General features: G+C 41.9%; 1 protein-coding gene across 1 annotated transcript in view; it reads left to right on the top strand.

Moving 5' to 3' along the window:
• LOC115591395 (cadherin-2-like) overlaps nt 1-27,347 on the top strand; it is a 147,695-nt gene that overhangs the window by 42,088 nt on the left and 78,260 nt on the right. Inside the window, exons 3-4 of the mRNA XM_030433389.1 lie at nt 15,461-15,669; nt 25,295-25,468. Coding sequence (XP_030289249.1) covers nt 15,461-15,669; nt 25,295-25,468 — 383 coding nt within the window. The remainder of the gene's footprint in view (nt 1-15,460; nt 15,670-25,294; nt 25,469-27,347) is intronic.

Below are 27,347 nucleotides of genomic sequence, written 5' to 3'. Positions count from 1 at the left end.
AGACACCTCGTAGATTCAACACAGAAGCATAAAGCAAGCTGAACAGTGCAGTAGCGAGGCCACTCTCTCTTCTGAATCAATAAAACATGTTATGAATCAGTCCTTGCCTGCAATAAGCAGCTGCTAACCATTCAAACCACTTAATTAGTCTGGGTTTCAGTGGAGAGTTGTAGCCCCTTGAGACTTAAATTTAATATTTGGGAGCCTTTAGTCTGATATGATTAAAAATATGATGTCTATGATCTTATCAGGCATGACAAGGTTATTACTTAATATTGGTAGCTTGAGTCCAAACAGATCTATTAGAATGCATATCGATTGTTGTGTCCTCCACTCTCTTTCCATATCTTTGCCGTGAACACTTCACTTGCTTGTATTCTTGTAGTCTTGTAGTCTTGTAGCATGTTTGTTTGTGGGAAATACTCATTACTGAGAAGCTCTATCAGATTGAACCCCATTAACTTGATTGTATTCATTTATTTCACCACTCTTCTTTGGCCAGCGCTTTGTATATATATAAAAAAAGAAAATCAATATCATTTAATTTTAATTTTATACTTTTCGTCCTGCAAGTTATTTATACCCTCATGAAGTCAGTACAGCATACAAGTAGACCAGTGTGTGCTGAAAAAAACAACAACAACATAGACATAACTTCTATGAATCTTTGAATATTGAATTGATACAAATATTATATGTATATATTATAAAAATAAATGAAATAAAGAAAACAATCAAACTAGTTTTCAGCACAACCTCAAGGCAAGGCAAGGCAAGGCAAGTTTATTTGTATAGCACAATTCAGACACAAGGCAACTCAAAGTGCTTTACAGGCACACACAAATTACATTAAAAGACATAAACATTTCATTTAAAAGACATTAAAAATTGCATTAAAAAATAATAATAATAATAATAATAATAATAATAATAATAAAATCAATAAAAATAGCATTTAAAGAACACAACAACATTAAGAGACAGACATCAAAACAAGTAGGCTAAAATAGAGAAGCTTTAAAAGAAGCAAGACTGTACAGTCAGAGTAATAATGCAGTTCAAAGACTTGAATTGCTTCAGTTAAAAGCAGTGGCAAAAAGAAATGTTTTAAGTCTTGATTTAAAAGAGGTGAGTGTTGGAGCAGACCTGCAATTTTCAGAGAGTTTGTTCCAAATATGTGGCGCATAGTAACTGAAAGCTGCTTCTCCATGTTTACCTCTGACTCTGGGGACTGAAAGCAGACCGGTACCTGACAATCTCAGAGGTCTGGATGGATCATAACGCGGCAGCAGATCAGAAATGTATTTTGGCCCGAAACCATTCAATGCTTTATAAACCAACAACAGGACTTTGAAATCTATTCTTTGGTAGACAGGAAGCCAGTGTAAAGATCTAAGAACTGGAGTGATGTGATCTACTTTTTTGGTTCTTGTTAGGACTCGAGCAGCAGCGTTCTGAATCAGCTGCAACTGTCTGATGGAGTTTCTAGGGTGTCCTGTAAGGACACCATTACAGTAGTCGAGTCTGCTGAAGATAAATGCGTGAACAAGTTTCTCCAAATCCAGCCAAGACATAAGCCCTCTTATCCTGGATATATTCTTAAGGTGATAGTAGGCTGACTTTGTAACTGTCTTAATATGGCTGCTGAAATTCATGTCTGAGTCCATAGTCACACCAAGGTTTCTGACTTGGTCTGTAGTTTTCAACATTACAGACTGAAGCTGAGCAGAGACTTTAAGTCGTTCTTCCTTGGATCCAAAAACAATTATTTCAGTCTTATCTTTGTTTAACTGAAGAAAATTCTGACACATCCAATCATTGATTTGTTCAATGCATCTACTCAGGGTATGTATGGGATTATAGTCCCCTGGTGATATGGTTATGTAAATTTGTGTGTCATCTGCATAACTATGGTAGCAAATTTCATTGTTTTCCATTATTTGAGCTAGAGGGAGCATGTAAATGTTGAATAGTAGAGGCCCCAGAATGGAGACCTGGGGTACTCGGCTTGTCATTTTCATCCGTTCAGATGTGTAATTACCAATAGACACAAAGTAATCTCTCTCATTTAGATAAGATTTAAACCACTTTAGTGTTGTACCAGAGAGTCCAACCCAGTTTTCCAGTCGGTCCAGTAGTATATTATGGTCGACTGTGTCAAACGCAGCACTGAGATCCAGTAATACTAAGACTGAGATTTTTCCGCTGTCTGTGTTTGAATGAATGTCGTTGAAGACCTTAACGAGGGCTGTCTCAGTGCTGTGATGTGGTCGAAATCCTGATTGGAAAACATCAAAACAGCCATTTATTATTAAGTAATTGTTCAGCTGTTGAAAGACAGCTTTTTCAATTATTTTACTTAAAATTGGGAGGTTTGAAATGGGCCTATAGTTATTCATTACTGATGTGTCTAGAGTTCTCTTCTTCAGGAGTGGTTTAATGACTGCTGTCTTAATGGCTTGGGGGAAGACACCTGAGAGAAGAGACGTATTAACAATCTGTAGCAGGTCTGGAATCATGCAGTCTGAAACTTTTTTGAAGAACCCTGCTGGTAAAATATCCAGGCTGCAGGAGGAAGACTTCAAATGCTGTATAATGTCTTGAAGGTTTTTGTCATTAATTGGATCAAATTGTGTCAGGGTATTAGAGTTGGATTTAGGTGGACAAAACGACAACACACCTCCAGTACCTGGTAGAGTGGCACTGACCGCTTGTCTAATGTTCTGAATTTTGGCAGTGAAGAATGATGCAAATTCATTACAGGCTCTGGTACACAGATGTTCAGCTGCTACTGGCACAGGAGGGTTTGTTAGCCTGTCGACAGTAGCAAACAAGGCACAAGCATTATTTTTGTTCTTGGTGATAATGTCTGAGTAGAAGGACTGCCTTGACTTTTTTAATTCTAAATTAAAAATGTAAAGTCTCTCTTTATAAATGTCAAAATGAACCTGGAGATTTGTTTTTCGCCACCTGCGCTCAGCTTTTCGACATTTGCTTTTTTCCATCTTGACAAGCGTGGCGTTTCTCCAAGGAGATTTTTTCTTACCAGAGACCACCTTCACTTTAGTGGGTGCAATGGCATTCATGACATTTGTAATTTTGGAATTGAAATGAAGTACAAGGTCATTGACAGAGAACCTAGAGAGGGGTGGTGTGGAAGAGTAAGCATCAATGAATATGTCACCAGTGTTTTCAGTGATGTATCGTTTTGAGACAACCTGAGTTTGAACATTTATGTGCACTGATATATTACTCTCAAAGAAAACACAGTAATGGTCAGAGAGAGCGATATCAAATACCAGAACCTTAGAAATGTTCAGACCCTTTGAGATAACTAAGTTCAGGATGTGGCCCCTGTTGTGTGTGGGTTGTGTCACATGCTGAGTGAGTCCAAAGTTATCAAGGACACAGCACAGTTATTTAGTCCATCTGTCCTCAGGCTTGTCGACATGGATGTTAAAGTCACCAACAATTAACACACAATCAAAGTCAGTGCAGATAAGAGACAGTAACTCAACAAGGTCATCAAAGAAATATGTGCAGTATTTAGGTGGCCTGTAGATGTTTAGAAATATAGCTCGAGAAGATGAGTTTACCTGAAGAGCAACATATTCAAAAGAAGTAAAACTTCCATAAAACATCTGCTTGCATTTGAGTAACTCATTAAACAGAATACTAACTACTCCTCCTTTTTTATGCATTCTAGTTTCACTTATGAAAGAGAAATTTGGAGGACTTGATTCAATGTGAACAGCTGCACTGTTATCCTGGTCTAACCAAGTTTCAGTTAAAAACATAAAAGTAAGATTGTGTTTGATGATAAAGTCATGTATTAAAAAAGATTTTCCTGCCAGAGATCTGATGTTTAATAGAGCTACAGTTACAGTATCAAAACCAACTGTGCAGTTTTTTGCGACAGTTAGTGTCTGACGAGGAATGGGAGCTAAATTGAATGGATTGGCACATTTAGTCCCGCATTTCCTGTTTCTCAACAAATTCACAATTTTTCTATTACCTGTAAGCACAGGAATTGAGGAGGCTGCCTGAACTCCAAGGGGCCCTGGCTTTTCTCGGGGGAAAACAGTAGTGATATCAACTTCGTAGCCCGGACCCGGCACATATCAGTAAGCGTTAATTGTACTGTCAGCATGGACAGGATGTACTTCGCTGTGTTCAGACTGTAGAGGCCAAAGATTATTCAGAGGGGGCGGAGGGGCACGATGACGTTTTGGCGATGGTGGTTTCAAGCGTGGCAGATTTGGGCGGCCAGCCTCAGCCTCTCCCCCACTTCCCCCCTCCTCGATCCGTGAAATCGAGGAGGGGGGAAGTGGGGGAGAGGCTGAGGCTGGCTGGAGAGGGCGGAGAGTTGGTTGGGGTTGGTGGAGAGTGGATGTTCCCTCTTGTTGCGACTGGGGGGGACTCCTCCTTGCGGGGCGAAGATGGCAGCAAGGACTCCTCCTCCTGGCACAGTTGACTTGTCTGTTCGAAGCTTATCTCAGGCACAAGTATTTCTCCTTCCAAGGGCTGTCTTATCAGTTGTTTTAGTTTGTTTTGCCTGGTGTCCTTGAAGGGAGGAACTGGTGTGTGGTGCACAGAGTAGAATATGTTGGAGGTTAACAACCTTACTCCTGACTTGTTAAGGCAGAATCCATCTGCCTTAAAGAGGTGTCTGCGTTCCCAGAAAATGTTAAAATTGTCAATAAAGTTCACCGATTGAGCGGCACATGTAGCTTTGAGCCATCTGTTCAACATCAACAACCTGCTGAATCTCTCATCACCTCTACGGACAGTTGGTAGAGGGCCACTGACAAACACCACAGTATCGAGAGATCTGACTTTGTTCAACAGATCAGTGAAGTCTTGTTTCAATACCTCAGATTGTTGTTTCACAACACCACAGGCCCCTGTGTGTAGGATGAGAGATCCTTGGTAAAACAGAGTACTTTGGTGTTCTTCTTGCTGCAAAATCTGTTTACCTCCTTCACAGCAACATCACCCACAATCAGTGTTTGTGGTCCAGTCATTAGCTCTTTCTGTGGTCTTTTACTTTTGAATTTGGTCTCATAACTCTCCTTGTTCATTGACGGAGAGCTTGCATGGTCTTGATAAAGTGGAGCAAATCTGTTCTCCAGTTGTATTTTTGTTATTTGCGTAGGTACGCTCTTACTTTTTGTTTTCACCGTTGTCCACGGTTGTTTCCGCTTTGGTACGGGTGTTGAGGATGCACTCTTTTCAGAGGACAGTGCAGGCCAACCAGTTGCATCACAGATCTCAGGACGCTGGGCTCTGCCTGTTACTCGTTCTCCCAAAAATGATTTATCTTTAGGCTTTGCTCCAAGAGTATTCCAGCAGGGATGATTGTTCCTGGGCTTTTTATCCAGTCCCCTGAACTCCTGTTTTGTCGAGTCATTGTCGGGGTTAATTAGCCGTGTGTTAGCAGGCTCTTGTCTGCTGTTTTGATTCCATGGGAGAGTAGTTTCGTTCCCAGATAGTCCATTCACTTCCACATTTACTTCTATCTGGTGGATCTTGGTTTCCAGCTCAGCAATTTTCTGTAGGATGCTTTGAAGGTTCAGGTTAACAAGAGGCATTTTGGTGCTAGTTAGCTTTAGCTGCTAATAGGCTTTAGCTGCTAATAGGCTTGTACTATAGAACATTTTTTTAAAAAGTGAAATAAGGCAGCAGCAGTCAGTTAATTGTTGTCCCAGTGGTTTGTAAATATCCAGGAGTTGCTGCCTGTAATCTTTCAGTGAAGAAAAATAATAACAGTGGAAAAGATAGCAAGCAGAAGCGAGAGCAAGCAGAAAAGCGTCTGCACCCAAGCAGATACAGGAAATACCTCAGTACAAAGTTAATTCATGCAGTTTTGTATGATGTCACATGATGAGTTTACCCAATTGTCACAGAATCATAGACACTCATATGTTAATTCAAGAGCTTCCCATCTGTGATTACTGAATAGTTAACATTGATAACTGATTCTTCATTTTTGAAACAGCAATTGGCAAACACTCTCACCACAAGGTCCATTGAGTAGCTCTTGTTGAGCTTTTAACTGAATTTGTTTTAAACAGAACAAAAAAGATAAAGATAAAGAATGTATACCAACTTTTATTATTCTTATACATGCATATATAAACCTTTTTTTTACGTCACGATATGAAGGCTTTGATGCTTCCACAACACAGACTGTTCTTACTTACGTTGCAGGGAAGGAATTCCCCCAATGGTTATTCAGGGTGACTCAACAGCGCAGTATGCAGTATTATAGCACCACGCCTTATTTATTTGTTTATTTACTTTACTAATTTGTTTAGTGCCTCTTCTCAAACTTGGCTTATACACATTTTAAGAAAAAAAAGACAGATGACAGGTTTAAGACACTTTTCTATTTACTAAATGAGAACACAGAGTGGCAATGTTGTGCAGTAAGAACAGGCTATACGCCATTTGTCCTTAAAAAAGTTTAGGCTCAAGGTTAGGGATAGGGTTTATATATATTTTAAAGAAACAGCTAAACTAATGAATTACAAGGCACTGCAAAGCTGTGGATACTGTCATTAAGTGTTTGTATAGGCTACCTGTATTGAGGAATCTGACTGAAGCCTAAATGACAATTGTTGTATCAAGTACAAAACTTAATACACTTAGATTATAACTTTTGTAGTTTGTCATTATGTGCCTGTGCTGCAGGAGTTGGAGCTCCGCTTTCTACTATTCAGCGGAGCCATTGCATTTGTAACTGTCAAGTGTAAATTATGTCCGAAGCAGTTCAACCATGGCCAACTCAATTTCTTTAGTGCTGCAGCGACGTTTGCCCCCTTGCCTATTATGCAGGCCAGCTTCTTCTCATCCAAGAACAACTCATCAAATGTGGAGAGCCCCCTTGTCAGATGTGTGATTCTGGAGCATAAACACTTTTTCAAGGCAATGTGAGTTAAGAGTCGAGTCTGTGGTCAGATAATGTACAGTTAGATGTGTCATGTAAGGAGTCATATTGATGGTTGATTTGTGGCAGAGAAGTAGTCACTTTCAATCTTGATTTTGGCAACTCGTGCAAAGGCTTCACTCAAGATGTTGGCTGGTTCCAGCATGAGCTGCTCCGTGACAATGTGAGGGGCCAGCATTGCCTTGATAGCTGGATTGTAATTTGCTAGGTGAGACATATCATCTGCCTCTTTGTTTCGCGGTTAAATTTTCAGTGCACATTTTACAAATAACCTCATCTAAATGATCTGGTTCTCCTTTTTCATTTGGCTGAAAGCCAAGATGCTCCCAAAGGGGCAAAGAAACGTACCAGTGCAATTGCCATTGTTTCTGTCTGAACATGAAGTGAGGTCTTTTTATTAGGGCCCGAGCAGGGAACCTGCAAGGTCCATATTGTTTTTCGAATGATTCTTCTTAGGGCCCGAGCAGGTCTCGACCTGCAAAGTCCCTATTGTTTTTTGAATGACGATTTTCATCCCAAATGATTGCATTTTTCACTGCCTGAACATGCCCCAAAACTTACCAAACTTGGAATACAAGTCACACCTGCAAGAAAATGTCATAATCTATTGTTGCCCTCGATTTCCACCACTAGGTGGCGCTATAATCGGGGAAAGTGTGTTTTGGCCTATAACTCACATATACTTTGTCGCACATTCAAAAAAGTTATATACAAGCATTCACTGAAATATGCTGAATCTCATGATATAGGCCACACCCATGTCCACATTTTTTTATCCTGCAAAGTCGCGAAATGTTGCAAACCTACTTTTTCAAACTCCTCCCAGGTGATTTTACCAATTTCCACAAAACTTAGCACACAGCATCTGTGGACAAAAAGTTCCAAACAATACACAAGTTATTAAATAACAACTTCCTGTACATTTGGCTCAAAACACAAAGTGTTGGATATCTCCACACTGGTCTGTCCGAATGACATGAAACCCAGGTGACTACTTCCCCAAGGGCCACTAAGGCTCTGTGAAACAATGACAAGCGTCCTTTTTCCAACTCCTCCTTGGCTATTTGACTGGTTTGCAACAAACTTTGTAAGTGGCATCTGCGGATAAAACTTAATAAAAGCTTTCACCTACGTCACACGTGGTGGCGCAGTCTATTTTGATGCTTCACCATAAAACCATCAACTCATTATAACTTCCACATACAAATTGCCATCTACTCCAAACTGCTCAAACATGTAGAGGGTCTTGCCCTGAATACATCTACGCGGCACACTCCGACGGCAGCATGCCCCGATGCACGTGGACTGCGAGGGCCCATTCAACGCTGCTTGCAGCTTTAATTAGGGCCAGAGCAGGGAACCTGCAAGGTCTCTATTGTTTTTCTAGTGGTTATTAGGGCCCGAGCAGGTCTTGACCTGCAACGTCCCTAATAACCTAATAAACATTTTAATGATTATTTATTTTTTTATTTTTTTATTTGTCCCAAATGATCGCATTTTTCACTGCCTTAACATACCCCAAAACTCACCAAACTTGGAATATAGCATCCTCATTTTTCACTCTACAGAAATAAAAAAAAAGACATCAGAGTCCAGCAATGTCTTCTATGACACGATATATAAATATTATGGCGATAACATTACTTTTCTTCAAAAATAGCAGGAGTTTGGGAGGTGTTTTCCCATTTATTCTTATGGAGACATTTAAACTTTGGTTCTGCTACTGCTCCAGCATATGTGCAGCCAGAGAAACTGTTCACCTTTTTTTAAGCTTTCAGCCCTCTTACTTTTCAGCTTTTCTGCCTTTTCAGCTTTTTAAATATTCATCTTTCTTCCTCTTCAGCTTTCATCATGCAGCAGCTGACATCTCACATCCTTTTAGTTAATCAGTTCTCCTCTGACCTGGCTGGATTCTCTGGATTTTTTTCAAGATCTCCCAAGAGAACCAGTGTGCTTGATAGAGTGGTTGCACACGGACTCCCAAGAGCAAGCACAAAAAGATGGAACTTCCATATCCAAGCCGTGAACACTGTTTGAGCACAAAGGTGACATAATCCAGTGTTTTGAAACCATCAGGGGAGTTTGAGCCTACTACTCTGCAGGAAGCTGTAGGGTTTGTGAGGCTACTGGAGGATGATACTTTCAGCTTCTTCCTGAAACTATTTCATTGCATCATGCCTCGTGTGGAAATTCTCTTCAGCCAGCTCCAGAAGCGGACCATCAACTCAGTCTTTGTCCGGGGAATCATGCCGCAGTTCACACAGTTTATCTGACTTCAGCATACATTATTTCATATCGGCAGTAGTAGGCCACCGAATTATAAAGGAACAACTTCCTCAGCGGAAGGTGTTGAGTGAACAAGCCCTGAAGGCAGCAAGCCCCGACTCGCGTTGTTAAGGCAGCCCCGTTCAGCTGCCTGAACATACCCCAAAATTCACCAAACTTGAATATAAGTAACCTGTCGAAATATTTTATAATCTATTGTCGTCCTGAATTTCCACCACTAGGTGGCACTATAATCAAGGAAAATGTGTTTCTGCTCATAACTCTCATATTCTTTGTTGCACATTCAAAAACCTTATACATGTGTTCACTGACTTCTGATGAATCTCGTGATATAGGCCACGCCCATTTCCGCCTACCGTTTTTTCTGCTATTTCGCGAAATGTCACAAACCTACTTTTTCGAACTCCTCCCAGGCAATTTCACCAATTTGCACGAAACTTTGCACACAGCATCTCTGGACCATCCTGATGAAAAGTTTATAAAAGAATTTTGATATTCCAAACAATACTCAAGTTATTAAATAACAACTTCCTGAAGATTTGGTTCAAAACAGGAAGTGTTGCTTATCTCCACATTGGTATGTCTTAATGACATGAAACGCAGGTTACTACTTCCCTATGAGCACCTAAGGCTCTGTGCAAAGTTTTAGGTGATGACCACAAGTTGGCGCTCTTTAAATTGAAGTATTTTATATCTCAACATCGGTTCATCGGATTAACATAAAACTTTGTACAATTATTTTCAGTGGCCTGCTGAAGATATCTGGTACTGTGCCCACACCAAAACACTTATGTAAATGAAATTCATCGGGGTGGATTAGACTGGCCCCTGTAATTCAAGCCCCAAATATGACCAGCAGGTGGCACTATTTTAAATGCAAAAGCATTTGGCTCATTACTCCCACATAATATGGTGCACATTCTTAAACCTTATATCTACGTTTTCCCTGAATTCAACTAAATTGTGTGGTATAGGCCACACTCAGTTTTACATTAAATTTCAATTCGCAAAATCGCGACAAGACCAAGAGTTATAAAAAGGATTTTGATAGTCCAAAAAATGCCCAAAATATAAAACAACAAATTCCTGCACATTGTGTACAAGACAGACAGTCTTTGATATCTTGACCAAAAACAGTCCGATTAACACAACACTTTTGTTAGTTGTGTTCCATGCCCCAATGAGGCTTTCTGCAAAATTAGGTGCAAATCGGTCAATATATGGTGCTTTTATGGCTAAATGACAAAAAAAAAACAGCTGAAATATCTTCACTTTTGACTGGACAGCCTTTCTCCACCAGAGGGCAGTGCTGCCTTTCTAATGTATACAAACCTTTGTTTTAGAGTCTGTAGGGAAACACAGTGGTAGTCCTCTAATCATTTGTTATTCATGTAGATTGCAGGGAGTTCTTCTAACTTCAGCGTACAAAATTAAATACCAGCGGGAGCAGGCCACCAAATTATAAAGGAATGACTTCCTCAGTGAAAGGTGTTGTGTGAACAAGCCCGACGACAGCATGTTCCGACGCACGTGAACTGCGAGGGCCTGTTCATTCCTGTTTGCAGCTTTAATTTTTTTATTGTTTTGATTTTGAACATGAGGTAAGGGAGGTGACCTCACATGCGGTTATGATGGTGGGCTCTGCCATTGGCTTGTTAATATCATGGTAATTAATTAAAAAATACACAGCAGGAATTGTATGCTATCACACCAGAGGCAGAAATATTCTGGACCAACATTTCTGGCAGCTAGAAAGCCCTCCCAAGTCCTCACTTTGGCCTGTCAGATCGAACTTCTATGCCTCTTCTGCGTAGTTGATAAAGAGGGTTCAACCATCAGTTAAACCTGTTAAAGTGTGGACCGATAAAGCAACAGCAGTCCTGCAGGACTGTTCTGCGTAGGGGTAGGTAGGTCTGAATGAATGTTGATGCAAAGACTTTGGATTTTATTTCTCTCTAAATTGTGTTGTCATTTCATGTTAACAGCCACCAAAATACACTGTAGATCTACTTAGGTGACTTATCCAAGTAAACTGTATGTGTGAGAAACACTGATTCGCTCTCTCTTGTGGAATTACAAAGAAATTAACCAGGACACTTGATGAGGATTCTGGAATAGCACAGTTACTAGAATGTTGTTTGTTTTTAGCCTTTTTGTCTTTGTCAAATTAAGCAGGATTTAAATATTTCTGTATATTTGGAGCTCCCTCCACGTACTTCAGCAGAAAGAGAAGTGCTGAGGGTTTCTGCAGGAGTTGCCAACAAAACGAGAATTAGTAGTAGAGCAAAAACACAGGAACATAGAATTTTGTTGAGATAACCCTAGTTACTTGGCCGGGACAAGTATCCGTCTGGGTGGACAGTTAGTAGGGGGAGGCTGAGCGCACTGCTCATTGGAGAGAGGGAACACTGTCAAGAGAGAGCATCGGGCTTGGTGTTCCTGGAGCCTGGACGGTGTACTGGTGTGAGTTCAGCTGCTTGGCCAAGCGAAGATATGTGAGGTTGCGGTGGTCGGTCCACACGAGGAAAGGAAGAGATGCTCCTTCTAGCCAATGTCTCCATTCCTGGAGGGCGAGGATTGTTATGGACCCTCTGACAAGGTGCTTGTGAAGAGCTTGCAACACATTTCAGAGGACGCTCAGACATCAGATTGATAAACTACATTTTATTTGGAACAACCAAACAAGGTAAAACTATAAATCAAAAGAAGAGGTTGGAGAACCTAGCAGAAAACAAGCAAAAAGGGGAAACGCTGGGCCAGCCCACAATGGGCCATCGCACCCTGTTCTTCCCCTCTAATCTAATCCAAAGAAAAGAATTTACCCTAGTCCTAGACTAGGTGAATCAAAAAATTAAAAAACCTGATAGATGCTGGTCTCCAGACCTATACATCAAACGGATTGCCCCAAAACAAAAACCCCAGCCCTAAAACCATGGGTGGGGAATGAGAGTATTAAGATGAAAGGGTAACCATCTCCTCCTCCTGGCGTCAGGTTGGACAGTGGCTCCCCCAGAGAGCAAGGCTTCAGCTCGATCCTCCTTTTATGCATCTTCAAACAATTGCAGCACTGCCCAGGTGTGTCTTCCTACAGGAGACAGACAAACAGAAGGGAGAGAGCCACAAGGTGAGAGAAACACAACTGGGGGCACAACAGGTCAGGTACAGGCCAGCACATAACAAGGATGACCAACTAAAGATTCCCCACGTCATAACTTAAAAAAAAAAGGCAAAGGGGTGAAGCTTCTGGTCAATCGTGGGTCACTGAGACAGCACTGCTCCAACTCCGGTGTCCGACACATCCACCCCCACCACATACTGAAGATACGGATCTGGATGAGCTAGAACCGGAGCTGTGGAGAACAATTCCTTTAAACAAATGAACGCCGCCTCAGCTTCACGTGTCCAGTTTGGTGGAGGTGAGCTGAGTTAGAGGGGCAGCCACAAAGCTGTAGTCCAGTTAGAACATTCAAGTAATTTTAGCAGGCTTCAGTTTTTAGCTTATCTATTGAGATGGGAAATACTCCTGTAAGAAGTACTTCTTAGTACTGTAAGAAGTGGCAGATTATATTAGCTGTACGTATATTAATGTTGTAACTAACTTGATAACATGCCAACTTGTTATTGTTTTGTGATCAATGTGCTCTCTGTAAATTTGGGTCGGTATTCAGATCATTTGTGAGGGAAGAAAAACAACCCTGGAATACCTCTGTCCAATTGTGAGTGGACTGTGTTTCTGTGGTTCAAAAAGTCTACAGTAAATTGGACTAGCACTAAAACCTGCTGTAGCTCTGCCTTCTCTGCCAAAGGAAAGATATAACATTTAATATTTTGGTTTAAATGATAACTTCAGCAACGTTAATTTGTTGAACCCAATGATGCTGCTGAGATTACCGGTTGATGAATTGGTCAATTAAGTGATTCTGATAACCGATTCATTGTTAAAGTTTTTATCAAGCAAATATGCCAAGTACTCCTTTTCGCCCTGGAAATATGCAATAACCATTGTTCATCTTTTCTAGAATAGTTGAGATTACATAATCAATTAAAAGAGTCTTCTGTAAATTATTCTTCTATACCTAAATTAACCCTCTGACAAAGCTCTACATACACCTGTAATGCAGACACAGACATTGAAATCATAATTGAAAGTTATCTAAGGCTTTGTTGGACATACATTTTGAAGGTATTTACCTGTGTAGTTTCTGCATAAGGTAAGCAAGAATTTTGTGTTTCGTCTGTTTGGTTCTTCATTTTCTGGTTTGAAAAGCACTTGGACAGAAATCAAAGCTGTATAATTCAACCCTCCATCTTCTCCAGAAGCCATTCTGGATGCACTGACTTGTTGGTAATTTCCCAATTATGATGAGCTGACATTTTCCGTGAACAGCTTTGTTCCGCATGAGTGTGTAGTGTCTGCACACCGCGGACAAACAATGTACAACAATGCAATGATTTCTTGCAAAATGCAGTCACAGTGCTGCATACCTTCCCCCAGGCATCACAAAAGCTATTTCCTCTGCAAAGGTAGGCTATAGTTGGCAAACAAAAAATTCACAGGGAGAGAAAACCATGCTTTTCCCACTGCAAACTGGTCCCTTCTCTCCCCACTAATGGTTTTACTTTTGCAAATCCGACGTCATTTCTAGCCAGGATAAACTCCCTCTGGCTAGCTACATCGATCTTTCCTCTAATGCTCGTCTAAAGTGGTCAGGTTTTACATGACATGTTCATCACTCTTTTATTCGAGCATTCATTTTTTACCTCTTAAAGCCCTGTTATCCCTTAAATATTCCCTTAAGCAGGACTGAAGGAAAGAAAGCTCTTTTTTTCTGCACTGCTTGACAGCTTGACATATACAGTATATTTTGTATCTGTTTGTTCAAGCTCTACCTTTTCTAAGAATCAAATTAAAATATTGTATCTTGGGAATCATTTAGTTTACTTTTCCAGTCCAACATATTATGTGTATTGGGAAATGTTTTTGGAGTGCACTTGTTAGCTCCATGTGGAGGTGCACCATGCATGTCCAACCAGGAGGAGGTCGTGGAGCTAACACAGAACATGCTGGAGAGATTACAGAGCCAATCTGGCCTCGAAACACCTCAAGCCTAACCCTAACCCCAGAAATGAAAACTGAGGGACTTCTGGGCTACCTTTTTGCTCTTTGCTTGTTCTCCATGGTTTGGGTGAGTCCCAAACCATGAGTTACAATGAAAAGCATACCTTAACTTTGTTTAGATAAGAGCAGCCCATCTGGGTACTTTGCCCTTGTGTCATGTATCCGCCCCTTTTCTGGAAAAAACAACCCTTCTACTATGACTGCAACTTCTACGTTCTCTGCCAATTTGATAGTATAAAATAAGAGTTCTGTATGGACTTTTTCTTACAATTCTGTGAGAGCTGTCACTGACATTATTTACAGGCTTTCATAAATGTACAGGCTTTCATAAATCATACAGTTCCATATTTGGTGGTGAGGATGATCCAGATGAGCTGGGCAGGTTGGGCAGAGAGGACTGCACTGTCTCTGGTGTGCAGTGTGCGGCTGACAGCACAATCTTTTCCACTGCAGCGATTTCACACACAACCTACATGAAAACTAAAATAGCGTTTGGTGAAACATGAACAGTAGGCTTTTCATTGTTTAATGCATTTTGATTTAATCTTGGATTTCTACTATTTCGATTATGATTACTGGATCAGTTATTTACCAAAGAGTCCGGCCCAATCCGCTGCACTTAAGAACAGGGACTGCAATGATGGCTCAGTGCTCAATAGGTTAATATTGATACTGAATACTGAAAGGTCTTTATGGAATAATTATTGTACTTCAGTATTAGCACACAAGAAAGTATCTTGTGCTCAACAGAAAGTTGATTCCCAGAATCCCATGCGCACAAAAAAACATTTAGGTTTTTTATCTTTCCACATGTCCCTTTTTGGGCTCCATAGAGCAGCTACAGTCAGCAGAAGTTGTATTTTTTGTCGAGTATGAATTTGACTAGTTGTCAATTCTAACATACTTCACCTTTGAATCATCTTAAAACATATTTAGATAAATAAATCACAAAATGTAAACATGAACATACTGATGGTTTCAGCAGAGGTGTAAAAGTTAAACACATACAGCACCAACCACACACACAAATACACACACGAACAGGATATCAGGCTTGATTGATGGGTTCCTTCACTCAGTCTGACCTTTCTCTTCTTTTCTCTTAGTGAGCTTCATGGACTGCAGTGGAGGGAAGGTTTGGTTCGAAGTCGGAGCCCCTTCTGACTTTAGGGTGAGTGAGCATGGTGTAGTGTACACCATGCGCCACCTCAGCCTCGTGGGAAAACGAAAAGCTGTGGTGATGGTTTACGCTCGAGACCTGCTGTCAAAACAGGAGTGGAAGACCAGAGTGCACCTTCACACAGGACCTCAACAGGTAACACTGTAGCAGAAGTAAACAGGTGTTTCGTTGTAAAGCCGCTCATGTTTTCAGCGTGCACAAACTTGTTTACTGTGAATAATCAGCAAAAGGTTCTTCTATTGTCTCTTTATTTGACTCTGCTAGGTTCGCATAGTTTTGGTTGAAATGTAAAGTGCAATTACCACTCTGTTGTAATGCAACAGCTTGTTTTTGTGTTTGATTATACATCGACAGGTACATCGACGCAGACATTTCAGGTCTGGGGGTGAAACTATAAAGTAATAATGTGTAAGATATGGCCAGGATCCTTACACTCTGGACTAACATCTACCAAATGTGAAAAAACAAAAGTGTTGAAGTTGCAGAGATGTCTACTGGCATTAGCATGCTTATCAGCTAGTTCCAGCCACGAGTTGCTTTTGTTAACAATCTTTCTGCTAAACAGAAAAATACAAACAACAACTTCTGAATTAAATTTTTTTAATCATCAAAGATGGGGTAAGTAATGTGAAAAAAAACGTCAAGCCCAGGCTAGAAAGTATCCAGCTAGTAAAACCCGTGCACTGCACTCAGGCCTCTCTCCAAAGCCACTCCTAACCAAACCATGAATGCGCATCATCTGACAACAGCCGAATACCACCAATGGAGTCCAGGTCCTCACAAGCGATGGGAAGTAGAGTGTATCAGTGCATTGGTTTCATCACAACATCTAACTAAAAGTAACTATCTTTTGTCTCATTCAACTGGTAAGCAAACACCTAAAACTGCCATATTGAACGTAAACAACCAACATAGCCATTGCAAGTAATGATAGGGTTAGGGTTAAGCTAGCTTTGTAGTATTTAGAAATTGTTTGAAAGTATATCTTGATATTGTAACTTATTGCTGGTTAGCTAGCGGCAGCTGGCTATAGCACTGTTAGAAAGGGCAAAGCTAATACAGCAAGAGTAGCGGTGAGCCTGCTACAAGTTTTTTCTTTTCTATACTGAACATGAATAATGTATTGGACTCATGATGATACAATGTATGCATGTTAGAGCTTCGACGATGAGAGCATCGTTGACTCAAGGAGCAGATGTTTTATGTACATAGTACAGATGTACAGATGTACAAACAGAAGATCTTCAAGCTCAAAGGATTGCACAGGAGCAAGTACTTAAAGTAGAATATTACTTGTGCTTTTTTCTAATAAACACCACCTATGACTATTCTTTTATGTACAGTATAGTGACCAGGTATGTAACTTGGACATACAAGTGCTCTAACCAAGTACTTTTCCACAATTTGAATTTGTGTTTTGGTGCATAACAGTCAAGTAAGTAGAAAAATGTAAAGAGATATAAAGAGCTGTTACTTCAAATCAAAAGATTGAATAGATAAAATAAAAACAAATGTCATAAACTGGGACATCTGTACAGTTTTTTCCAGAAATGTCTTAAGTATTGTTCACATTATGCTGATGACAGTCAAGCTCTGTTCCATAAAAAAATCTAATCACTTTGCCTATCTATTGCTTGAAAGAACAGAATTCAAGGACCATGTTTGGAGCAATCACAAGTCCCGAAACTATTCCTTGTTTTGCATTATTTTTAATTTGTTTGAATAACATTTTTAAAATATTAACTGCCTTTTCTTCGAATTTCCAGCATAAACAACCAACCAATTAAAGTTCTTACACTTTACGTGATGCACCCATAATAACACGAATTAGGTAAGAATCGTGTCTATTTAAGTCATCGTCAGAGAGGAGCTGTGCAGCACTGACATCGAGCTTCTGGCTGTCCCTCTGCCCTTTCTACCTTCCCAGAGAGTTCCCACAGCAGTTTTTTCATCCTGAATAACATTAACCCTAGAGCTAATGCTTCCACTGCCATAGACAACATCAAGAAAACTTTAAACACACTGAAACTCATATCCCCTAAATCTCCCAAATTCATCCTAGGAGACTTCAACCACTTCGCAGCTGAGTCACTGAAAGGATTTCACCAATATGTCTCCTGCACAACCAGCTCTGGGGAGACTCTGGATAAATGCTATGGATCCATTCCAGATGCATATAGATCAGTTGCTCTTCCCCCCCTTGGGCTTGCTGACCACAACACCATCCTGCTGGCACCAGCCTAATCACCATTTATTAGGAGGACAAAGACTGTTTGGAATCGATATTGATTATTGATTATTAATTAAAGGAGAACTACGTTCGATTTAAACATGCAGCTTCATTGCTCAAGCTACCCTTGACTTGCCAGTACCGAAGACGCGAACACATTTGGTCCAACCATTACAGAGCTCTGTGAATCGAGATTTAGCATTGAACGCTAACAGCATGGGGTCAGAACTTTACACTGTGTTTTAAGCGTCTTAACATGCTACACATCTCACACCAAAAGTTATGCAACATCAGCAGACACCTTAGCACACAGCACTGTAGCGTGTATGACTCAAAATGAATAAAAAAGTAGTTAAAACTGTGTTTGTGCAAGCAGCCACATACCTGTTTGTTGACATCCGTGTGTTCCGGTAGCTAGACCAAACTAGTATATCCATCGAGTGTGCACTTAACAGGCTTAACAGGCTATTGTAAGGCTCATGGCTCATGATAGGCTGTAACATGGACATGTACATTATGAACAGAAACACGAAAATGCTGGAATACGTTTCCGTCTCCGCCAGTGAGGGTGTAAGCGCACGCTCGACGGATCGGCTAGTTTGGTCTAGCTACCGGAACACACGGATGAGAATGTGAAACTTATGTAAATTACTCTTAAAAGTGACATTTTGCTAACCCCCCAAAAAGTAGAACTGGTAAATATGAAATGACCATAAATGTACAATTCTGATGTAAGAGACTATTTCTGGTTGTTTTCAGGAAAATTTGTCACTGCATAAAATACACTTTAAGTTGTTATGTTATGTTATAAGAAGTTGGAAGCAATTTTAAGGTCCTTGAAAAGCTGTATTTACTGTCTTTCTACAGGACAATCACTGTAGCACCAACATCAACAGCCTAACCTGTTGGCCAACATTAATCTATGTCAAGAAACCTCTGGATGTCCTTCCTGTATATAGTTGTTTATGCGTATTGTTCTGTTTTTTGTCTAATAATCGGGCGGCTGTGGCTCAGTGGGTAGAGCGGGTCGTCTAGTGATCGGAAGGTCACCAGTTTGAATCCCGGCTCCCCCTAGTTGCATGTCGAAGTGTCCTTGAGCAAGATACTGAACCCCAAATTGCTCCTGATGAGCAGCTGGCGCCTTGCATGGCAGCCTCCGTCATCAGTGTATGAATGTGTGTGTGAATGTGGCATGTATTGTACAGCGCTTTCAGCTGTCGTTAGACTGGAAAATCGCTACAAAAAAATGCATACCATTTAAATGATAAAAGGTGTTTTTGTAGTATTAGTTATTTATATGTATTCCAAAAAAATAGAATAAACAAAACATAAACAATTCAGTTGATATTATTATTAATATCATATTATTATTAAGTGTAAAGAAAAGGCATTTATCATTTTCAAGACTTTATTCAAACAAGTTAGACATAATGCAAAACAAGGAGTAAGTACAGAACGATAAGTAAATAGGTGTCAGGCAATGTTCCAGCACTTAATGTGATTGCTCCAAACATAGTCCTTGAATTCTGGCCTGTAAAGCAATAAATGAGCAACATGATTAGATATTTTTATGGAACAGAGCTCGACTGTCCTCAGCATACTCTGAACATATACACTTTCTATGGTCAATACTTCAGACATTCTTGGACACAACTTTAGAGATGTCCCAGTTTATAAAACATTTTTTTAAGGACCAGCCAGTTATCTTTCTTTACATGTTTCTTCTTACTGTGTTTATTGTTTTGCATCAAAGCAAGAATTCAAATGGTAAAAAACTACTTGGCAAAAAATGCTATTCTGTTGTGACTTGTGTGTCCAAGTCACATGCCTGGTCAATATACTGTACAAACACAAATAGCTCTAAGTGCTGTTTAAAGGTCCCATATCATGACAGACTGACTTTTTCTGGTATTTGGGGTGTTATTTTGGGTCTCTGGTGCTGCTACATTCATATAAACTTTGAAAAAAGACCATCCATGCTTTTTTGAGTGAGATACAGATTTCTGACAGTGTCTCGCCTGCAGTTTCCAGATGAGCCAGTCAAATCCAGCATCATTCACCAAAGTCATTGACCGAAACATTTGAATATTCTGACCAACCACCCCCTCACATCACAGCATACAGACAGTGTCTCCAACCACCAGGTACAGCATTACCTTCTCAGAGATCCACCATTATGTTATTGAAAGCACCATGTCGAAGCGCAACGCAAAGTGTTCTGTTGTTGGCTGTAAAGACAAGCACAAAATACTCGAGCGTGTCCCAGCCACAAAGGACAGAATAACGGCATGGATTGAATTTCTTTTTGAAGGCAACGTCCCAGCTACAGTTGGCAAAAAACTTCTCGTGTGTGCTAACCACTTGGAGACTGTTTCTCGAACCTCGGTCAGTACAAGGCAGTATTAGTCGGGAGACTTTTTCTAAACGGTGGGGCACTTCCAACTGTGGGTGGCATACCTGTAGATGAGGGACATGTAAGTATACAAATATTTAGCTGTGTGTTTCTTTTGTAGATTGGGGTGAACTTGTGCATGATTTAGTGTGTGTTTGCCATTGAGAACAAAGTTAGTCTAGCAGCTAACCGCTAGCTTCTAGTTACTTTGCAGTCAGCTTGGTTTCTCCTGCAACGACCAGCCACACTCTCTGCAGGGTTTAAAAATCGGGAACTTGCGAAAGTACAAAAACAAGTGTGTGGTCAAGACTACAAGTTTAGCTGGGAAAGGTTAGCAAGCTGCTGTGGTGCAAATACCATTTTTGGGCGCTGACACGGTAGCTCATTAGTGTTTAAGGGGAAAGGCACTCAAACCGGCCACAGAGCAGGGCTGTGAAACTGGTGTTTAAAGATTGTGCTCAATCCTTCAGCTATTTCGACTGAAGCATGTTACTAACATTCCATTTAAAAATCAAGGAACCATGTCAAGAAGCAGAAATAAGCGTAATGTTGGAACTTTAAAACAGCAGCAATGTTCTGCGTTAGATGCTGACCTGATCATGTGCAATCCTATGAGCTTGGAGATCTACTCCTTGACCTGTCGCCCTCCCATGTCCACGGCCTCTGCATCCACTTCCTCGGACACTGCTGGTTGCCCTCCTGTAGTTCTCTCTGATGTGATGATTCGCTTCACTCTGGTCTCCATCAGTGAACGATGCTCTCACCGTGGAAGCGCTAACATGCAAAACATCATATGATCATGGCTCCAATATAATATTTATGTTCGTCCCTGAATCACTGAGGGAAACCAAAAAAATATATAATATGTAGTAGGCCCACCACTAATTTTGATTTTTTAGCATTGCCATATCTAACGATACCAGAGCCAGCTGCTACTAATTAACCAGCAATGAGTTACAACATCAAAATACACTCAAACGCTATGTCTGAATGCTAAAAAAGCTAGCTTGACAGCTATCAGTGCTAGCAATGGCTATGTTGGTTGTTTGTGTTCAACAGATATAACAGATACTTACAGGTGAATGACACTTAGGGTAGCAACTAGTTGTCAGATGTTGGGATGAAAACAATGCACTGTTACTCTTCTTTCCACCAATCATGAGGACTCAGACTCCGATGGCGGTATTCAGAAGTTGTCGGACGGTGTGCATTCATGGTTTAGAAGGGGCGACAAGAGAGATTTACTGGCTGGATACTTTCAAAATCTAGCCTGGGCTTGATGTTTTTTCCAGTTTACCGACTTCACCTTTAAGATATTTTTATCCAAATATAATCATAAAAGGTTCTGAACAGAATTACCAACCCCAGCTTTAATGCCTCGTTAAACTCATCATAAAACACACTTAATTCAAACTCAACATAAACAAAATAAAACTTAACCCAAAAGTGTCTTTGCTTGTCTTTCAACCATAGACATAGAAACTAGGGGTATGCGGGTGTGCAAATATCGACAGACAAAGAGGTAATGAGAGGCAGAGTCCTGCACGGGTTCGGGTACCTGCGGGTACCCGACGGGTGACCCGCACAATTTGGATGAAACGGGTGAAAAATAATGTCCTGTGTCGGACACGGGTGCGGATCGGGTCAGACGCCTAGAGAGCGCGGGTCGGGTTTTGCGATTGTCATTTTCATGGCGTCACGTGCAAAAAAAAACAAAAACAAAAAAATCATTAGCGACACATCTACAAAAATATGCCTGCATTTCAAAATGATAAGCATGTATATTTCATATGAGCTCATTCATGCGTGCTTGCGCCCTCCCAGAACTCCCATTCCCCACGCTGGCTTACTTTCATTTTTAAAAATTGCGTCAGTCTAATTTTCCTTCGAGTGCGGGTCAGGCGTCGGTATCAATTTATAGCGGGTCGGCTCGGGTGCAGAATGTAATTTGTGCTACTGTCGGGAAACGGGTCGGATGCGGTTTTAAGTACGACGGGTACGGGCGGGTGCGGGTTTGCAAAATAAGACCCGTGCAGGACTCTGATGAGAGGATTTCAAAATTCACTGGAATTGCCATCAATTTGCTGTATACAAATTGAGACTGTAGCCTTTTCCGCGCTACCGTGAGACACCTCAGCATGCACCAAGCACACAGTTCTGGATGTAAGCCTCTTTTATTGCATCTTCCTTCTGAGGTCCAGCATGCTACTGCATATCAAGGGAGACAGTGATTAGTAACCATGTGCCAGCTCTGTCAATCACTCACCTGGCACTGCTCTCCTGAGCCCTTTCCACCTCTCTCTCTCGCAGCCATACCTTGACTGTGTTCACCTCCACATACCTCCACCGCCCGACTTAGGCCAGGGAGCCATCTGGCCGAACCTACTCCCCCTCCCCATGGGAGCGAGTAAGAAAATCAGCCACGGCCATCTGCACCCCCAGTCCAGGACCACCCTGAATTAAAAGGGCTGCAAAGCCAGATACCCACCGGATGGCTAAGCACTCCTTCTCGATGGTGCTGTATTGAGACTCCTTCTCTGACAGCTTCCGGCTGATGTAAAGTACCGGGCGGTTGACTCACTGCACCTGCTGAGACAACACCTCCCCCAGTCCCCTGTTCGAAGCATCGGTCTGCCAGAGAAAAGGGAAAGAAAAGTTAGGTGTGCGGAGGAAGCTCCCTGCAGAGGGCTTGTTTTACCGTCTTAAATGCCAGCTGGCACGGCTCCATCCACTGGACTGGATCTGAGGCCCCCTTTCGGGTGAGGGCAGTCATGGGGCTGGTCAGGTCCACAAAGCAGGAAATGAATCACCTGTAGTAGCTGGCCAGCCCCAAGAACCGCCTCACCTCTTTTTTCATCTTGGGTCTCGGGCAGGCAGCAAACGCAGCTGTCTGATCTACCTGGGGACACACCTGCCCACCACCCAGGTGGTACCCCAGATAACGTACCTTCCCTCAATCCAACCGCATACTTCTTTGGGTTGAGCCCCGTCCACCACAGTGACTCGAGCACTGCGGCCACCTGCACCCAGGTCCATGAGGCGGTGGAAGGTGGTCGTGGCATCAAACAACCAAAACAGAGGCATAACGAATTAGTACAAACCATACAGGTTTCATAAGGCCGTCTTGTCCTTAGACCCTGGAGACAAGGGAATCTGCCAGTAGCCCTTGGTCAAATCCACTGTTGTGAAAAAGCGAGCCATGCCCAACCGATCCAGGAGCTCTTCGACCCAGGGCATCGGGAAGGCATCAAATTGTGAGACGTCATTCACCTTGCAATAGTTTACGCAGAAACCGGAAAGTCCAATCCTTCTTGGCCACCAGAACTTTATGGCTACACCAGGCACTGTTGGACTCTTCTATTTCCCCCATCTCCAGCATGGCTGCCAATTCCTCCTGAACCACTTTTCTCTTGTGTTCTGGTCACCGATAGGGCCGTGAGGACATCCCGTGGAGGCCTGGGGCACATTCCGCACTGCAAACAACAGAGGATCTAGCCACCTAGCCCAATTGCAGCCTTCCTCGTGCACAAACTTACTAATCATGGACTTCAAAGTTTTATTCAGACGCTCGACAAAACCATAGGTCTGCTAGTGATATATGCTAGTCCGAATTTACTTTATCCCAATAACCCATAAAGTTCCTGTAGTGTACAAGGTGCCCTGGTCAGTTAGGATCTCTTTCGGGATCCCCACTCAGGAGATGACCTGAAACAGCGTCTTTGCCACACTCTTTGCAGAGATAGTGCGCAGGGGCACTGCTTCAGGATATCTTGTTGCGTAGTCCATGAGGACTAACACAAAACTATACCCCCGTGTGCACCGGTAAAATGGCCCAATGAAGTCCATACCAACCCACTCAGATGGGACCGCCAATAGTGGTAATGGGCGCAAAGGCGCGCTTGTGGTGGCCGGCTGGTTAACCAGCTGGCATTCAGGGCAAGACACACACCAGCAGTGTACATCTCCCTGAATGCTGGGCCAATAGCAGCCTTAACGCTATGCTTTTTTCCCCCCATGTCTAATTTCCACTGGCACCACACCCCATGCACACACCTAATATCCACCGAGGATGCCTCCACCAAAGCCCCAGGTTGAACCAGGCTTAGGTTGATTATAGACTGCATACAGCCCGAATCTACCATTACCTGATTCAAAACCCCTTGAATCCGTACTGGAACCCTGTATGTCCCCCCTAGACTGACCTCCATGAGCGGGCACTCCCTGTGGAAGTTTCCGGGCCGCACTATCCACAACGTTTCAAACATGTCGAGAAAGCTCTGGGGGTCGGCTTTATAAACTTTAACTCACCAAGTGTTTGTTGTAAAAAAAAAATACCTCTGCAACGGTCAGCCCTCCTGACCAAGACTTCAGCGAACTTTCCCCCAGATAACAGCCTCCCTCCCCGCGAGTGAGCAATCAGACAGCGTTCAGTTTACTGGTGAATATGTAATTATGTAATTTAGCGCAAAAAACTTAACTCCGTCACTTTCCAGGATGTTTGGTGGGTCAGGATCTCAATCACTACACATTTTAACAGCATCCATATGATTATAAACTGTCCGCGGGTTTAGATAGACAAGGGGAACACCTGGGAAACACCGATGTCATCAACATGACGTGTACCGTCACGCCTCTTTAGGAGCCGCAGTGCCGGCTTTCTGTGTGAATTACACACGTGAAGGCGGAGATGCTTCGCTCTGTATGAATCACCATCGGCGGAGAATTGGCGAACCACCACTACGGAGATAATGCGGAGACGCTGTGTAAAGAGGGCTTAAGTGTCAATAGTGTGTTTCTTCTAGCCAGACTAAGGGCGCTACACTTTTTTACTTCTGTAAGCCATGCAGTGTATTTGCTTGCTGACCAGTCATGTAGATCTGTGGTTGCATAGGACAAACACGCATGCATGCACACACACACACACACACACACACACACAGTGATAAGTGGTGGTCATTTATCAGACAGACTGTAATGAAAGCATTAACGTAAGCCTATGGAATGAGGTCAGAAATACCTGAGTTACCAAGCCTTCCCAGCTGTGCACACACATATACACACAAACAAAATATAGGTGTGTGTGTGTGTGTGTGTGTGTGTGTAGTCCTGTACACAATGCTTGTTTACTGTCTCTGCAGGTACAGCCCAGTGATGCAACACTAACTCAGCGGGTACCAGAGATCTTGTTTCCATGGCGCAGTACAGTTGTCAGGGGTGATGGCAGTCTGAGGCGTTTGAAGAGGGACTGGGTCATTCCACCTATCAACGTCCCTGAGAACTCACGAGGACAATTCCCAGAGGACCTAGTCCGAGTAAGAGACACACACACTTACACTTAATCGTCACAGTATAACACCAAGTCAGTTAAATTCCAGGAATACCAATCTGTCAATTTAGGAAGTGATTGTGAATACATTTTACCTGCTTTGGTGCAAATGAAAGTCACAATAGGCACATTAGAAAGCTAATAGAAAGACAACCCCCAAAAAGGGAATAGTTTTCCATGTGGTGGCCACAGACAGTTGCTCTTTCCTTGTCCTTCCTGACTAATTCTTCACTAGTTTTGTGCTCGGCTAGTGTCCTTTTCATTACTGGTAGTATGAGGTAATACCTGCAGCCCTATCAGGATGCACACGCAGTCCAGCTCCATAAGGATAGCAAATCCATACGTGCGGTCACAATAAGGTTTGCTCTGTATCTTAGCACAGTCTCAAGAGCATGGAGGAGATACCAGGAGACCGGCTGTTACACAAAGAGAATTTACAGGTTCACACCAAGAACATGTTACAGCTGTAAGAGTCTGCGTGCCTGCTATGCTATGCCTGTAACGTGTATTGTCAAACAGGACCAGTTTGGTGGTGGGTCGCTGATGGTCTGGGGAGGCATATCCTTGGAGACCCATGTCGTAGCCAACGGTACCTTGACCACTGTAAGGTTGAAATATTTGTAATTAAATTGTAATTATAACAACAGATGACCAAAATGGAGCCACCAACAGCCCTGCTATAAAATCACATAAATGAAACTTAAAAATGCTCAGGCTTTGCAGATATTCAGACCAAGATGTGTAAATCCATGTTATGTTAATTATGAGTTCACAGTCATAGTGTTGAGTTTAACTGGACTGCCCCATCCTGGGGTGTCTCTGATATGATTATGTAAATGCAGTGGATTTGCTTGCTATAGAATATAAACAGCTCATGTTATATGAGGCATTACCTGTCGCAACATCCAGTTCCAGTTAAAGCATTGTGGTATCAGATACATTGGTAATTGTCTCACACATAAAGTACATACGTTCTCACTCAATATGGCCATACACACATTCTCACTCTCACATATTTTAAAGTCAACTTAAGTTAACATATTCTTCTTTTGTTTTTATCATATGGACAGCATGCAGGATATTAACTGTGGTGTGCCAGGCAGACCCATTTAGACCAACATAACCATGTGTGCTGCCATCTCCAATGATGGTGTCCTATGCCATATCCCCACTATAGGCCCATACAACACCGAGCACCTCATAACATTCCTGAATGCACTTCATGACAGGCTGATCCCACCTGAGGAGAGAGGGATGTTGAGGCCTGGCATGCCAATCTTCGTTATTATCTGGGACAATGTGGCGTTCCACCACTCTCGCTTTGTCAATGAGTGGTTTGTAGTCCACCCTTGAATGATGATGCAGTTCCTTCCAGCGTATTCTCCATTTTTGAATCCCATAGGGGAGTTCTTCAGTGCTTGAAGGTGGAAGGTTTATGATCACTGTCCCTATGAGCAGATGCCCTTGCTGAATGCAATGACCGCTGCTGCCCAAGAAATAGGTGCAGAGGAATGTCAAGGTTGGATAAGGCACGCAAGAAGATTTTTCCCTCGGTGCATTGCAAGAGAGGATATTGAATGTGATGTGGATGAGGCCGTGTGGCCCTATCATCAAGACAGAAGAGACTGAGTATCAATAGGGGCTATTTCTTTTACTCTACAATAATAGATTTTTATACTTTTTTGTAATAGATTTTATTTTTATTTTCTTAATTTCTTATACTCTAATAGATTTTATTTTGGTTTACATGTATTTTGTGTAATATTTACAGTATTTCAGTTTTCAGCGCACAGTTTGAAAAAAAGAATAAATGGAATCAATAAAATTTGCATCAAAGCATTTCTAATTCTGGATCCAATTCTTTG

This window comes from Sparus aurata, chromosome 11, assembly GCF_900880675.1.
Source record: "Sparus aurata chromosome 11, fSpaAur1.1, whole genome shotgun sequence".
NCBI classification, from domain to species: domain Eukaryota; kingdom Metazoa; phylum Chordata; class Actinopteri; order Spariformes; family Sparidae; genus Sparus; species Sparus aurata.
Note: the sequence above shows the minus strand (reverse complement) of the source record. Positions and strands in the feature narration are given on the sequence as shown.